Source organism: Aegilops tauschii, chromosome 3 (genome assembly GCF_002575655.3).
Source record: "Aegilops tauschii subsp. strangulata cultivar AL8/78 chromosome 3, Aet v6.0, whole genome shotgun sequence".
NCBI classification, from domain to species: Eukaryota; Viridiplantae; Streptophyta; class Magnoliopsida; order Poales; family Poaceae; genus Aegilops; species Aegilops tauschii.
Window position 1 is genome coordinate 118,259,023 of NC_053037.3, and position 15,795 is coordinate 118,274,817.

At 42.9% G+C, this 15,795-nt stretch overlaps 1 protein-coding gene across 1 annotated transcript; it reads left to right on the top strand.

Annotated features, from left to right (window-relative positions):
• Positions 1-12,424: 12,424 nt before the first annotated feature.
• On the top strand, positions 12,425-14,886 carry LOC109787216 (uncharacterized). The gene has a single exon (XM_020345770.4). The coding sequence runs from the start codon at positions 14,242-14,244 to the stop codon at positions 14,689-14,691; it is 450 nt and encodes a 149-aa protein (XP_020201359.1). The 5' UTR covers positions 12,425-14,241; the 3' UTR covers positions 14,692-14,886.
• The last annotated feature ends 909 nt before the right edge of the window (positions 14,887-15,795 follow it).

Consider the following 15,795-nt stretch of genomic DNA (forward strand, 5'->3'; position numbering starts at 1 on the left):
CCCGCGACGTGACATTGATTCCTTGCATTTTGTGGTTTGTCTATACGGTGATCAAGCTCCGCCACTCTCCTGCAGGTCGTGCGCATTCGCAATGGAGGTCGGCCATTGCTTGATCACGAGCTTGCTGGCTCGCTTCGCCTACCAAACCCCCGCACTGATCTGCATGTCTGGCTTGGAGCTACCTTGCTGGAGTGTATATATGAATGCCGGCGTCTCTAATGAATCCGACGAAGTCTTTTAGTTAGGGCCAACCAACCAGCCGTGCATGTTCCTCCCCCCACTCCTTGCCTTTATGTGGTCTCTTCTTTCCCTTTTAGTTGGATTTAATGGATCTCTCTCGGCTGGCTGATTTTAGTACAACTCACGTGCGTATATAAAGTGGTGGGGACGCCTAGCCTCCACGCCGGTGGCCACTCCGGCCCCGGCGTCCACGCCTAATCCCTCCGCCGGTGGTCACTCCGGCCCTGGCGTCCATGCTTAGACCTTCCATCAGGGCCACTCCGGCCCCGACGGCCACGATAAGCATCTCCATCGTGAGCAGTTCATTTTCTCCTTCCATTGAGACATCATGACTCTCGCTGACCTCGACTTCGAAGGGACATGATTTTGCATCAGAGATTTGGAGGAAACGGGGGGTGTCCCCATCAATCATGCAGAGGATCAAGATTCTGAAGATTTCCCCTTGGTGGCCGAATTCACCAGATCATGACTCTGTCTTACAGAAGAATCGATTAGCACTATTCTCCTGGCTTGTTTTGGAGGGAGAGCATTTCTTTTTAAAGTCAAGTTACTGCAAAATGGTCCTTTAAGTTTTCGGTCTCTTCAAAGAAGTTGGTTTCTCGATCATCAAAGGGGGCAACATTTCACTTCCTCTTTTCAATGTCAACTTTCTTCTCTGGGGTGAGGGAGGCCCTAACTCATGTTGGGAGCTTGATCAATATCTCCAAGAAAAAGAGGACGAATGGACTCATGTGTTTCGTAGACACCCAGAAAATCCTACATCCAAGCTCTTAGATCTCCAGGGATTTTCCCCAATCCAGATAGAATTGATCCTAGATCTTCGCTGGATCGTTCCCCGCATTCAAACGGTGCTGCTTCATCAGAGGGCCATAATGCCAATAATGGCCGTAATGGGCATTCATCATCCATTACTTTACCCCTCGCGGGATCGCCGCAATTTCAAAATAATCAAAAGGCCTTCTGTGTGCACTGCCTCCTCTTTGGACACGCTCGGCCCAACTGCACAAATCGTATCAAGTGTAGGGCCTATAAGAAATGGGGTCATATTGCTAAAGATTGCTACTCCTCAGCCCAACTCAATTCGACTCGGCCCGCTACCCATACTACTGGCCCAAACCAGACGATTGCGATTCCGAGGCAACTTGCTACTGTTCCCGCTGCAGAGTTGGTAGGTGCGGTCAATCAGCCGTCTCCTCTAGGAAATCGCGGTATTGCCTCCTCTGTTCCTTCCCAAGTTAGCTTGTATCATTACTCCGCCTCATCGCCTTCTGCTGCCCAGAGACTGCAAGCTGCCATCGTCCCCGCTGCAAATCAGTCCCCCCCCACCTCCTGCCCTCCCCTCCACCCGACCAGAGCAACACCATGGCGACATTCCCATTTGATCCCGCCCCTTTTCTCCCTCCCAACCACCAAAGCATCACGGTGGAAGGACGACCAGCAAGGATCAAGGTGCTCGCGGCGACACCAACTCCATTGCATGAAGACTGTGCTATTGCCACCATTGTCCCGATGCCGAATCTGCCAGTGGAGTTCAACACTGTCCGTGAGGTACTCTCTGATTTTCTCACTGACAGAAGACTAGGATATTCAGATATTACCCAGTGCCCCTTTGGTCAAGCCTATATCCAACTCAATAGTGTTTTTGATCGAGATGATTTGGTGGCCAACAGTCCACATCAGTTCACTGATGTCCATATTATCTTCCAAAACCATGATAAAGGCATGAACTGGAGAAAACTAGTGCTTAACAGAGATGTATGGATTATGCTCTGTGGTTACCCGTTTGATAGAAGGAATATCAGAGAGATCAATGATGCTGTCAGTAAATTTCGAAAATTTGTGATGTGGGACAGATTCATAAGTACTAAGGCTAACCAGATGGTGAAGATCAAAGTGGATGAATTAAGGGATATTCCTGCTAGTATTGTCTTTGGAGATGGGGAGCACTCGGACTCTCTGACTGTACCTGTAGTTATTCTGCAACATCAGATTCTTGGGGGGGAACCACATGATGAAGACCCAATCCCACCCAATGGCAATCCTCACCCACAACCTGCCCAACTCCATCACCACCCCAATCAGCACAACCATTTTCTTGGGCCACTGCAGCAGCATGAGGCAGAGATGCCAATTAATCCTCCTCTCAATCTTAACCTGGCCTTACACAATGAGGAAAATGATGAACCCATGGAAGAAGAAGAAGATCCAGAGGAGATGCCTGGATGGGGTCACTAGGCCATGCCAGAGGATAATCCTGAGCTTGATCAAGAGTTACACCCAGGTGAGTTTTTAGAACTACGAGATCTGATGGCTCCCATGGAGGAAGAACATCAGCAGGTATTGGAACAGGTGGCCCATAGCAGTATCACTCTTTCTTTGGGACAGTCAGACAGCAGTGGAAATACAGGTGCTTCAGTTGTTGGTCCTTTGGCGCCAGTCATTCCAGATTTAAACTTGGTGGAGGAGCCCATTGGGCCTATGCAAAACCAAGTACCAGAGGCACAAGTTGAGACCTCGGGCCCAATTATCTTGCAGCAGCCTGTTATTGTGGAGGCCCAGGAAGACTTGCCCCTGCCCATTGAAGATATGAGTCTGAATGTGATGTTTGCTCACCCTCGGTCCCCTGCCATGGATAGTAGAGAGGACCCTATGTACCTGGAAGCAATGGCCATGTCTCACTCTATGAGACAAAACAATCCCAAGATGATTTCAGCTGTTCCCTTTGTTGTAATGGTGATAGATTTTCATTGATTTTCAATCACACATAGTCATGCAAGGAGAGAGCCAGACAGAATTCAGAAATGGCAACAACAACAATATTCCTCCAACAACTAGAGATGAGGTGGTGAGGGCCAACCCTCCCGGAGAAATGGGTGAGTCATCTGATTCCTCTGAGCTTTCTGCTCCTCCTGGTTTCCCCTTTCCTTCTTTTCTTACAACCAATGATACACTTGCAGAGACTGAGCAACTGAACAGTGTGCCAGCTACCCTGGATATAACGGAAAAAATGAGATAGATCACAAGACTGAACTAATTGGAAAGGAAGGAGTTGAAGTTTGGTACCAACATTTTGCTCCTGCAAACAATGATCAGATCTCCATACAGCAGGTACCAGTTGACTGGGTTAACTTTCTCTCAGTTACATTTCTGTCACCTGACAAATTTGACTGGGCAAAGAAATTTGTTACCTCTAATGTATGGGATATCATCACACAAGGAGCCAGTGAGATTACACTACCATTTGTTGTTCCTCAAACCTGTCCTTTGGTGGATAACTCCCTGTCATTTTCTCAATATTTGGAATAGGGAGAACATGAGCAAGAAGTTAGCTCCCCAGCCCCTACAGCACCTAAGCTGGTGCAGGTTGCCTCCTCCACTTCAGCCATGCATAACCTCAAGAAGAGAAAGGAAAAAGTACCACTGGTGGAAACAGAGGTAAGGAGAAGTTGTAGATTGCAATAACTGGCTAAGGGGTATAAGAAAAAATCTGTATGGATAAGAATTGTCTTGCCTGTCATGCTTTACCACCTCCTATCCCTGCAAAAGTGATTAAAAGTCTTAACACTACTTTCTGCAAGGTGTCTGCCAAGGATACTTCTGAGGAGATGCTGGCCAGCAAACCCAAGAAGAGCAAGAGCAACCTAGCTGCAAAGGAGGTCCCAAGAGCCAGCTCTGCTAGTTAAAGACCAGGGCATCAGCAGTAGTACTTTAGCACCTTATCATGTTATTCAGTTGTACTGGTGCTGTCTTTTGTCATGTTGCATGTATGACTGGATATGTTGAACTCTTGCTGTTGATCAGATCAGTCAGATATTTTGTAAAGTTCAGTACACCCTTCTGTGTTCTCATCAGTACTACCTATCAGTTATTTCATCTCTCCCAGATTCTCTGTCACTGGCTTTACTTAACTTGGTATGCTCATAGTTTTGCCCATTTGATGGCCCTTGTGGTGGGATTATGGTGATATTTTGGCTCAGTGTCTTGGTGGTCATAGTTTAAGGAAAATTGAGGTTTTCAGTACTCTGCGGAGTAAAAAGTGGCTTGCAATTCAGAGACATGTACAGTACCAGTTTTATAATATCTATGACCATGGGTAAAGAATGGGCTATACTCAACTGGAACATTAGAGGCTTGAATGATCCCAAGAAATGGACTGCTATCAGGAACAAAATTGATGAATCTCAATGTGCCATTTTATGTATTCAAGAAACCAAAAGAGAATTGATTGATAGTAGATATCTTCAGAACATCTGTCCAAGAAGACTCAACAAATTTGAATACCTTCCATCTGTGGGTGCCTCGGGAGGACTGTTAATTATCTGGAATGAGCAGGTTTTCAAGGGTCAACTTTTTCATACCAACAAGTATTCTATCTATGTTTCTTTCACTTCTACACATAATGGAGATAAGTGGTTCCTGAAAAATATTTATGGGCCCAGCCAACAGGAAGAGAGACCCAGCTTTATTGACTGGTTTAGAAACTTCCAAACTCCTGAGGATAGTAACTGGATGGTTCTTGGGGATTTTAATCGTATCAGATATCCACACAACAGAAATCTAGAGGGGGGGTAATGTTAATGATGTGTTGGCTTTCAATGAGGCTATCAGCAATTTATCTCTCATTGAGATTCCTATCAAAGGCAGAAACTTTACATGGAGCAATATGCAGGATTGGCCACTACTTGAAAAAATGACTAGTGTTTTACATCTGAAGCCTGGACTCTGAGCTACCCATCAACTCTGACTTATCCACTAGCCAAAACCACATCTAACCATGTCCCCTTTACGGTTAAGATTGGTACCTCTATTCCCAAATCACACATTTTTAGATTTGAGAATTTTTGGCTGGAACACAATGATTTTCACACAGTGGTCAGCAACATTTGGTCTCAGGATGTGAGAGAGGAAGATAGTTCCAAGGTCATAGCCATCAAGTTCAAAAGATTAAGAAAAGGGCTTAAAAATTGGGCCAGAAATTTATCTGATCTAAAGAAGATTATTGAGAACACTAATTTCATGATCATGTGTTTTGACTATTTGGAAGAAGCTAGAGACCTGACCACTGTTGAAGCTAATGGTAGAAGGATCCCAAAAACTCATTTAGAGAATATCCTGAAACACCAGAGACTTTATTGGAAACAAAGGGCAACCATTAGGAAAATTAAAGTTGGAGAGGCCAATACAAAGTATTTCCAAGCTAAGGCTACCATCAAGCATAGAAATAATTGTATTGCTGTGTTAAGGGATGAGAATGATATGGAACACCATACTCACCATGCAAAGGTTGCCATCTTATACAGAGCTTTTAAAGAAAGACTGGGTACTTCTGTCAACACTCAAAATCCACTCCTGCTTCAACATCTCATTTCATCAGATGACAACTTGGCCCAACTTGAGGTTCCATTTACCAAAGCATAGATTGATCATGTGGTCCTTAATATGCCAGCAGATAAATCACCTGGACCGGATGGTTTTCATGCCACTTTCTTGAAAGCATGCTGGACTATTATTGCACCTGACTTTTACAGGATTATTGATGATTTCTATCATGGCAAAGTCAATCTCCAGAGCATCAATTACTCTATCATCACCTTGATTCCTAAAACAGAGGCAACATCTACTCCTGCAGAATTCAGACCCATATACCTTCTCAATTGTACTCTCAAAATCATTACCAAACTGCTTGCCAACAGACTTCAGAAGGTGATACTTAATCTGGTCCACAAAAATCAGTATGGGTTTCTCAATAACCGATGTATTCAGGATTGTCTTGCTTGGTCCTATGAGTATATCCACCAATGCCATCAATCCAAGAAGGAGATTATTTTGCTCAAACTAGATTTTGAAAAGGCATTTGACATGCTTAATCATGATACCATTGTCGAGATTCTGCAAGCTAAGGGTTTTGGAACCAAATGGATTAATTGGATAAAGATGATTTATGGTTCTGGCTTCTCCTCTATCCTGCTTAATGGTATTCCTAGAAAACAATTTCTCTGGAAGAAGGGGGTCAGACAAGGGGATCCACTCTCCCCACTCATATTTGTGCTTGCAGCTGATCTGCTCCAAACCATGTTTAATGAGGCTATGCACCACTCCTTAATCAGCTCACCTCTAATGCATACTTCATGTCCGGACTACCCAATCATTTAGTATGCAGATGATACTATTCTGGTGGCAAATGCTGACAGTGGGCAACTGCACCAAATCAAGAACCTGCTACTTCACTATGCAGCCTATACTGGACTTAAAGTGAACTATGCTAAATCCATCATGATCCCCATCAACACACCACCTGACAAGATGTTGGCTCTTTCTAATATCCTTGGCTATAAAATTGGCACTCTTCCTCATGCCTATCTAGGCCTGCCCCTCAGCATCAACAAACCCAGAATTGTTGACTTTATGCCCATGATGAAGAGAATTGAACATAGACTCTTGAGTTGCTCCACCTTGCTATCCACTGGTGATAAACTTACCTTGATCAAATCAGTATTCGCCAGCATGCCCATTTTTTCATGTGCACTCTGATGCTACCCAAAACAGTGACTAAACGGATTGAGAGGTACTTGAGAATTTGCTTCTGGAGAAATTTTGGTACGATGGACACTGGACCAGCCTTGATTGCCTAGGAGTCAGTTTGCAAACCAAAGGCTCAAGGTGGATTAGGCATTCTTGATATTACAGTCCACAACAAAGCTTTGCTGATGAAATTCCTTCATAAATTTCTGAATAAAGTTGACACTCCTTGGGTGCACATCATCTGGGAAACTTACTACCAAAATGCTCCTCCTAGAGACAAGTTGGTTGGCTCCTTTTGGTGGAAAACTCTGTTAAAGCTTATTCCTCTATACAAAGCTCATGCCATTTGTCAAGCTGGAATCAGAGACACCACATTCTTCTTGTCAGATAATTGGGCTGGACAACCACTGCAAATCAAATTTCCCGAGTTGTTCTCATTTGCTATCAACAAAGAAGGTACACTTCAGTTCATGAGTAATCAAGAATATTTCAGCACTCTCTTCCAAAGGCCACTCTCATTACAAGCTTACCAGCAATATAACAGGGTTCAAGAGATGATTGACTCCAGAGAACAATCTAATAGCAGAGATCTATGGACGTATCACTGGTCATCCAGACATTATTCCTCCATGAAAATGTATAAGCGTCTCAGGGGTACATCCACTGCACATGGTATCTTCCAAAACCTTTGGGGTACTTCTTGTCGACTGAGACACAAGATTTTTTGCTGGCTCCTTCTGCATGACAGACTCAACACCAGAAACATGCTCCACAGACGAAATATGTATCTCCCAGATTACCACTGCGCATTATGTCTGATAGGGTGGATGAAACTCTGAACCATTTATTCTGGAATTGCCAGTTTGCTCTTTCATGTTGGGATATCATAGCACCAGGAAGAGCCAGAGGCATCTCTTCTTTTGATGAGATCTTACTCATTGCAAACCAGTTATCAAAGAAATTGGCCCTGGACATTATAATTATGAGTTGCTGGGGTATTTGGTCTATGAGAAACGATAAGATCTTCAGGTCAGCACCTCCTGCTATTGATACGTGGAAATTCTATCTGACCGAAGGGCTATGGGCTGTGCAACTCAGGGCTAAAGAAGACAAAGGGAGCAGCATTGATTGGGCTGACTTGATTCTATAATGGGTGTGATCATGTTCCCTAAAACTGGCATAGGCTGAGATGCCTGTGACCACTTGTAATATTTGTAACATAGTTTTGTACTTTGTATTCTTCTATTATTAATGAAAATACCGTAGAACGATTGTTCTACGGCCAGGGCTCAAAACAAATATAAAGTGGTGGGATTTGATCTAAAAGAGCGAGGTGGGACTAATATATACCGAATCACTTCTTTACCACATGTTGAATGTAGACCGGTTGGCAACCACCTACGTAGACAAAAGCGGACGTTTGGAGTTCAATTCATAATTGGAACATATATTTTTCCACTTTTTGGTCAAGGCGGCAGGAGCAGGCCCATCAGAGGAAGGTTGAGGCGTAGCGGGCTTTGGACTATGTTTTTTCAACTCACGAAGGAACAACCAAAAATTTCATGTGAATAGTACCACCTCGCCGGATAAAAAAACTAAAAAATAATTTAATCGCGGGACGAAACCAAGAATACCACCTTACTTTATTAGTAGGTATAGATATAGATGTGGCTTTTTTAAGCTCTAGAATAACCAATATTCAAATTGTCAAGCAGATGTGCTCGCGAGCTATAGTTATTGTAATAAGTCGTGTTTTAGTTGGTTGGATGAGCCTTCTTGGTGTGGTGTTAGTAAACTTACAGACGATGTAAATGTGTTTTGATCTTAATACAGCTAGCTATGATGGTCTTTTCCTTGAAAAAATAGAGCTATGATGGCTTTTCTATAAAAAAACTAAATTGTCAAATCAATAAAAAAAAGTTCCCCTAAGAATCAATAAAAATATCATATCTCTGTTATTCAAATAAAATCATCTGAAACACCAAAATTTCAACACACATGATAATGCTCAAACGTGGCTAGAAAGCTTAACATTAAATGGGAGTTTGTATGTTCGCATCACTTCTAGGGTTTTCACCCTTCCTTCCATCCTCTCCTAGGTAATTTCTACCTTGTTTGTAGTGCAATTTTCTTCTCACCTCATGGGTTAACTCTCTTCTTTACGGGTCCGTCGTGCATTAACTTGATTAAATCAAATCAAATCTTAACAAAACTACAACTAAGTCAAAACTTTTCTTGTATTCCCTGTCCATACCCAAATCAAATCAAATTTAACAAGACATCAAATAAATCAAATTCCTTGTCTTCCCTACACATGCTCAAATCAGTCAAATCAAACCATACCAAAATCTAGAATATGATAGGTCTAAAATTCAAGTCGGACACGATTGATGTGGAGCCACTAGAACATGTATGCCCCTGTTGCAACACATGACCAATTAGCTAGTATCTATTATTTGAAAGTTTGAACTAGCTATTAAACTCGCAAGATACATGAATGGGGACATTCCAATGAAATCAATCAAACCCATCACATCATCAGTGTTGACTACGCAATCCTCATGTTTGCGTTATTATAATGGACATTTAGTTTAATTTTGCCAGAAAAATGGAATAATTATGAAACTAAGGTTGAATTTGTGGACCAACTAAATTAAAGAGATTGGGTTAGAGTTGGACCGACCGTTGACATTGCTTTGATTCTGGTAACTTGTATCTTCTTTATTGGTATACATATACATTATGATGCTTGTATTGTGCCCATAACTTATTTGGATGTCAAGCTACAATGTATCTACTTCTGGACGATTTTTTAGTAGTATTTGGCACCGTAGAAAAGATAAAACATATGCCCAACATTACATATTTATTAAGTGAAACCTCATTTTCTGTGTGTAAAATTATAATTTTTCTAGCTACACAAAATGATCAAAGAAACACCAAACGTATGCTATATTGATCTCTCTTCGCTGGTTCTTTTGCACATGTTACAGATGGAAACATGATAGTTGTAGGTTTGTGCTTTACTGCCTTGGCCTTTTTATGTACGGTGAGAATTGTTTCAGATCCATAATAAAGAAACATAACATATTTTTAATCATTATTATTTTTTATTAAATGGGCTCATTAGAACTTGGGTGTTAGAAATCAGAAATAATTTCCCGTGGGTTGCAACCTACCTTACTCCCTCTAGCCGTGTTTACGGGGTCAGCGCGGGTTTTTAGGTCCTCAAGTTGACTAACGAAATATGTATTACATATCATCCAAAGCATACTATTAGATTTATATTGGAATAAAATTTCTAAAAATATGATTTTTGTTAGTCAAATTGAGGACCTAAGAAGACCCGCACGCCCAATACACCCTGACCAGAGGAACTACACAACACTAGTTTTTTGACCGGTTTTCCATTACCCAGCATAAAAAAGAGTGCATTTTCTTATGTCGGTCACCAGTGGCGAAGCTACTTCAAGGCTACATGGGCCATGGCCCACCCAACTTTGTAGCATTTGCTTCTAATACAGTCAGCCCATGGGACCAGAAAAGTCTGCTAAGAGCATTCTCTTGCACCGTGGCCCGCCCAATTGTTTGCTGCAAGCTCCGCCATTGTCGGTCACAGAAGGCTTCTTTGTGATTTTGGTAGTTCATGGAGTGGCTCAAGGACGTTGTTGAGAAGAATGGGCAATACTCGAAAAGTGTGCATCCCATATTCTCTCTCATCTTTTTTTTTTACTTTTCAAGCTTTCAAAATTGCGAAGTAATTCATGGATGTAAGTCATGGTATATAATGTGCATTCACAGAAAGTCATAACAAAAATAAGGTCTTGTTACATGTACAAAAAGACAGATTTATATCATGTGCATTGCTATTTAACTAAGCACTATTCATTTGAATCTTGTCTTTTTTTTGTCTAGGTCACAAATGATTATATTGCTGATTGAATTTTTACAAGTGCACATTACATATCATTGCTAACATCCATGAATTATTTCGTAGTTTTCTAAAAAAAGAAAAAATAAATAAAAATGATGAGAGAGAATATGGGTTGCACGGGAAACTAGTTGCACAAAATCCTCTTTCGGGTAATACCGCACTTTTTCCACAGCCAAAACCACACTCATAGTCACCCTTTTCCATTTCTCTGCAACCTATTTATAATCAAAATTATTTATTCCAGTTTGGTTTTTGGAACATCTATTGTGAGTGCACTCTGGCCTGTGGGCCAAAAAATGGAGCCTGTATCGTACGGAGGGGTGACATGGTGCAGGTGCACCATGGTCCAGAAATTTTGCCCGGAAAAGGGATGTGTAATTATGAAGCCACGTGAGCTTAAGGTGGAGGATCTTGTGGACCAGGTCGCATGCGAAGCAGGTGTCCGAGCAGTTGTGAGTGGCATCAAGCCATCAACGCGTACAAGACCAGTCTATGCGGTATGGTTGCGGTGTCCCTCTAGAAAAGACTACAGTACTCAGAGCAGAATAATGTCGGCAGCTATCATGCATAGTGGACGCATCAGGCTGTTGATGGTTGGACGTTGCTGCAGAGTACCGCGAGCAGCAGCATCGCGCTGGTCGAGGAAAATCGAACATTAACTCAGGTAGTTGCACAGGACCAAGTCTCAATCAGACGCGTTTTAGCATCGCCACGAATATATTAAATTAGGAACGAATTCCATCCGCTCGATCGCTCTGCACACACGACGTTGACACAGGTCGCTGGAGTGTCATGCGTCAAGTTAACGACTCTTTGCTTCAGAGGCAAGGGTTCAAGAAAACACTAGTAGTACCTAGTAGAATTTCTCTCGATTTTATCAGATAGTTCGCGTCAATCTTGCCAATTTTATGAGTGCAAATGATATCTGGCGAATGTTCGCCCGGGAGTCAATCTTGGCGAACGCCTTCGCTGCCGTTGCACACATCTTACTGCAAGGCCGACGTCACGTAGATAAGCTAGAGTAGTATGCTCTGACCCGTTTCATAGGCGACCACTCTCTTTTTTTTCCTCCAAAAAGTGCACGAACCAAAATGCACGAGGAGGGTTTGAACTCATGACCTATGTATATTGTGTCCTTAATTCGTTTTTCCATTTGAAAATTTGGTAAAAAAACCCCCAAAAAATCATCTTATTGAAACAACAAAACCCCTATTTTTTGGCCATGTGCCAGTTTTTACAAGCACATGCCAATTTTAAAATTGTTTTTCTACTTTCTCGCATGGCAATTTATTGTTTACAGCATGACATTTTTACATCAATAACATGGCATTTTTATTATTAAGAGAATGCCATTTTTAATTACTATGAGGATGACAATTCTATTATTGGGATGATGATTTATTATTATTTTAAGAGGATGAATATTTTTAATCTAAGAGGATGACATTTTATTTTTAACGGGATTGACATTTTTATTATTAAGAAGGATGCATTTTTGTTATTAAGAGCATGCTTTTGTTTTTGTTTTTCAAGAACATAACTATAGAATCTAATTTTGAGGCTTATCCAGACAAAAAAAAACCCTAGAGAATGACACTTTTTAAAGTTTAGCATGGCAGTTTTATTGTCGCGGATCTAACGACTTTTTTTAATCATACTCATTGTAAAATTATAAATTAGAGAAATGACAGTTTTATAAAGTAGCAAGACATTTTTTTCATAATTTAGATCATGGCAATTACGGTCTCTTTTTCCGTTGATGGCATGGGCCTCTAGGTCAACTGGAGAGGTCGCAACACCGCCGACACGCGGCAGCGCTTGCAGCTTCCCCTGTTGCATCGTCTCCTCCTTCCTCGATGATCTGCTCGAGCGCGGAGCGCCTCACCCTAGTCGTCTCTCATGTGCACGGAATGCATGGCGCATGGTCGCCCTCCCCAATGATTTGCCTAAGCTTGGTCGGGATGAGTAGGAAGCAACCATGGCTTCCTTGCCGATCTGGAGCAGAGGGTATGGTTTGGTGGGTCATGCTCTAGAAGAGAAACGGAAGAACAAGAAGAATCGGAAGGGATAAGATTGCTTGTGAGCGGCGCGTGGTCCCACTCACCATCACGCGTGTGCGCTGGCTGGCTAGGCGATGCAACGCAAATCGGAGCATACCCCACGAGCAGATCAAACGTTGTGCCCGTGATCGGCCGAGCGTTCAGCCGGTCACAAACGTTTACCAAAGAAAAAAGAGAGTAGATAATCTACGTTCTGATGGCGTTTATTTGTTGAGCGGAAGAATTATGACACCCAACCACTTTTGTAATTATGGCGACACCATCTACGTCCATCGTTTTCATAGCCTGCCAACGGCTACCGTAGAAATAACCACCCCTTTTAAAACCCCGGAGTGACATAAACCTGCATAATTCATCGGGAATGACTATGCGTCAGTCAACTGAATCGTTTTTGTGCCCGTCGATTCTATCTGAACAGTTGGATCTTGATCCAACGGATCTGGAGTCATCTTCCACCTCAAACCCGACGCACATTGTTCATCTTCTTCCTCTGGCCGCCCTCCAGGCCAGGTTGAACCGCCAGCCTCCGCCACCCGCGGCGCTTCCGCGACCGCCTCACCCTCCCCTTGACCTCCCCCACCGCCAGGTTTGCCGCCGCCGCCGGCCATCCCTCTAGCCCTGCCCCCATCTAGTTTTCTTCTCCGGTGAAGCCCCACCACCCCCGTCCACCACCGCCCCCACCTTGAACCTTAAGATAGATAATGGGGTGATGACGGCGAGCCCCTTCCTTCTCTCCAGCGAGGTCATTCCTTGTCCTTCCTTCACTCAAAATTGATTGATCCAAGACTGAAAAGTCGGCTGACTGAAATGTACTCCCTCCGTCCCATAATATAAGATATTTTTTGACACTACACTAGAGTCAAAAAACGTCTTACATTATGGGACAGATGAAGTAGCTAATATGTAATTCATCATGCAAGGGGAACAGTTCAGGCCTCCTTTGGTTTGGAGGAATTTTGTAGGTATTTCATAGGATAGGATTTCTGTAGGAAAAATTCCTTTAGTGCCCTTTGGTTTGTAGGAATAGAACCCTATTCATATGAAGGAATTCTTCCTATCCACCACATTTCATAAGAAAATGAACAGTGAATCAAAAAACATCTCCTTTCCTATCCTACTCATAGGATTTGAGAAACGTGTCATCTCATTTCCTATGACTTTCCTATTCCTATGGTTTTCCTACCCTATAAACCACCAAAAGGATGCCTCAAAGGAAAAAAAAAGCAAGAAAACCACAAATGCGTCGAAGACTGGAGACCCAACCAGCTTTATCCCCACGCATTAATAAACCCTGGCCTTAAATCCCCTTTCCCAACCGTCTTCCTCCCCAGCTAGGACGACGGTATCCATCCCGGAACGGAAAGCGCCAGATCCAGCTATAAAATCCGCCCCTCCCCACCCACAATCCCACAACAGCAAACCAAATCCCCGAGACCAGTTGAATCTGAGTTTACTTTGAGAGATTGATCGATTCAATCAGTCGAGATGGCGCAGGCGATCGAGGCTCAGAGGGAGGGCGCGGAGGTGTACCACGGGGCGGCGCTGTGCGCGGAGAAGGCGGTGGAGCTGCTGGCCGAGACCAACATGCCGCTGGGCCTGCTGCCGCTGGCGGACATCCAGGAGGTGGGCTACAACCGCGCCAGTGGCTTCGTCTGGCTGCGCCAGAAGAAGGCGCTCACGCACACCTTCAAGCAGATCGGGAGGCAGGTCTCGTACGCCACCGAGGTGACGGCCTTCGTCGAGGACCGCAAGATGAAGCGCATGACCGGGGTCAAGAGCAAGGAGCTTCTCATCTGGATCACCCTCTGCGACATGTACATCGACAAGGACGACCCCTCCAAGATCACCTTCAAGACGCCCACCGGACTCGGGAGGACCTTCCCCGTCTCCGCCTTCGGGAAAGAGGACTGCAAGGAGGCCGCGGTGGCCAAATAAGTGTGGACAGACGCGATACTCTACAAAGTTGGATGAAGATTGAAGAGGGCTCAAGTTCAAGTTCAATTGTTAACTACCTTTGCCTGGGTTTATTAGCCCTATTGTATTTTTGGTCAACCTTTGACCCTTGATTTAATTACCAAAAAATAAATTATATATCAAAATAATAATATAATTGGAAATCTCTTTTGAATATGAATCCTACAATATAATTTTGTGACTCGAATTTTTTATTTTTATTAGTCAAATCTACAGTCGAAATTTAACACAAAGTATGAAAGAGACATGTAAACCCAGACGAAGGTGGTACACCTACTTTTTGCTTTGAAAATTACGAAGTAATTCATGGGTGTAACTCACTATATGATGTGTATATAGAAAATCCATAACAAAATATATGATCATGTGATATGTACAAAAAGACAAATATATCTGTGCATTTTATTTAAGTGAACACCACGTTAATTTTTACAAAGTGCACATCACATATCATTGCTAACATACATGAATTTAGAAAAAAAAAATCCTTAATGAACCTTCTATAGATACTAGCATGACCCATGAAAGTTTGCATACCTTTTGCGTCTTGAGGGTAAGGTACATTTTCTATGGACGTGGCTAGTCAGTGCCCGTTGGTGCGATGGGGCGCCTATACCATAAACGGAAGGACGTCCTAAAAAGTGCAGTTAGTCCCTCGTGTGCCTTTCAAAAAAAAGAGAAGACCCTGCCCCCCCCCCCCCTCCCCAGAGTCCACGTGATTCTAGGACGTTACCAAATAAACCAGCTAATACCTTGTCACATGTGCATTAATTTGGGGTTTCAAATTTTTTAAAAAGCCTTAAATTTCGATTCGAACGTCAAAATTCAAAACTGTTTCACCGCTGGGTTTCTCACGACGGGTTCTTCAAATCTAGATCCCATATGAATAGGTTTCGTCAATCTTTTTTGGGTGGGCAACTTTGGGTGTAAGGGAGGCAACTTTAGTGGTATAGGGAAGCAACTTCTTTTTTTCGCTTAGTATGACTTCTATGATGTTGGTTTGTGTAAAGATGAGAAAAAAACAAAAAAAACATGGGGCACCTTTAGTACTACATACAAGCAACT

Bases quoted from the DNA above. Each gene is read 5' to 3' on its own strand.
- LOC109787216 (XM_020345770.4), top strand. From the start codon at position 14,242: ATGGCGCAGGCGATCGAGGCTCAGAGGGAGGGCGCGGAGGTGTACCAC.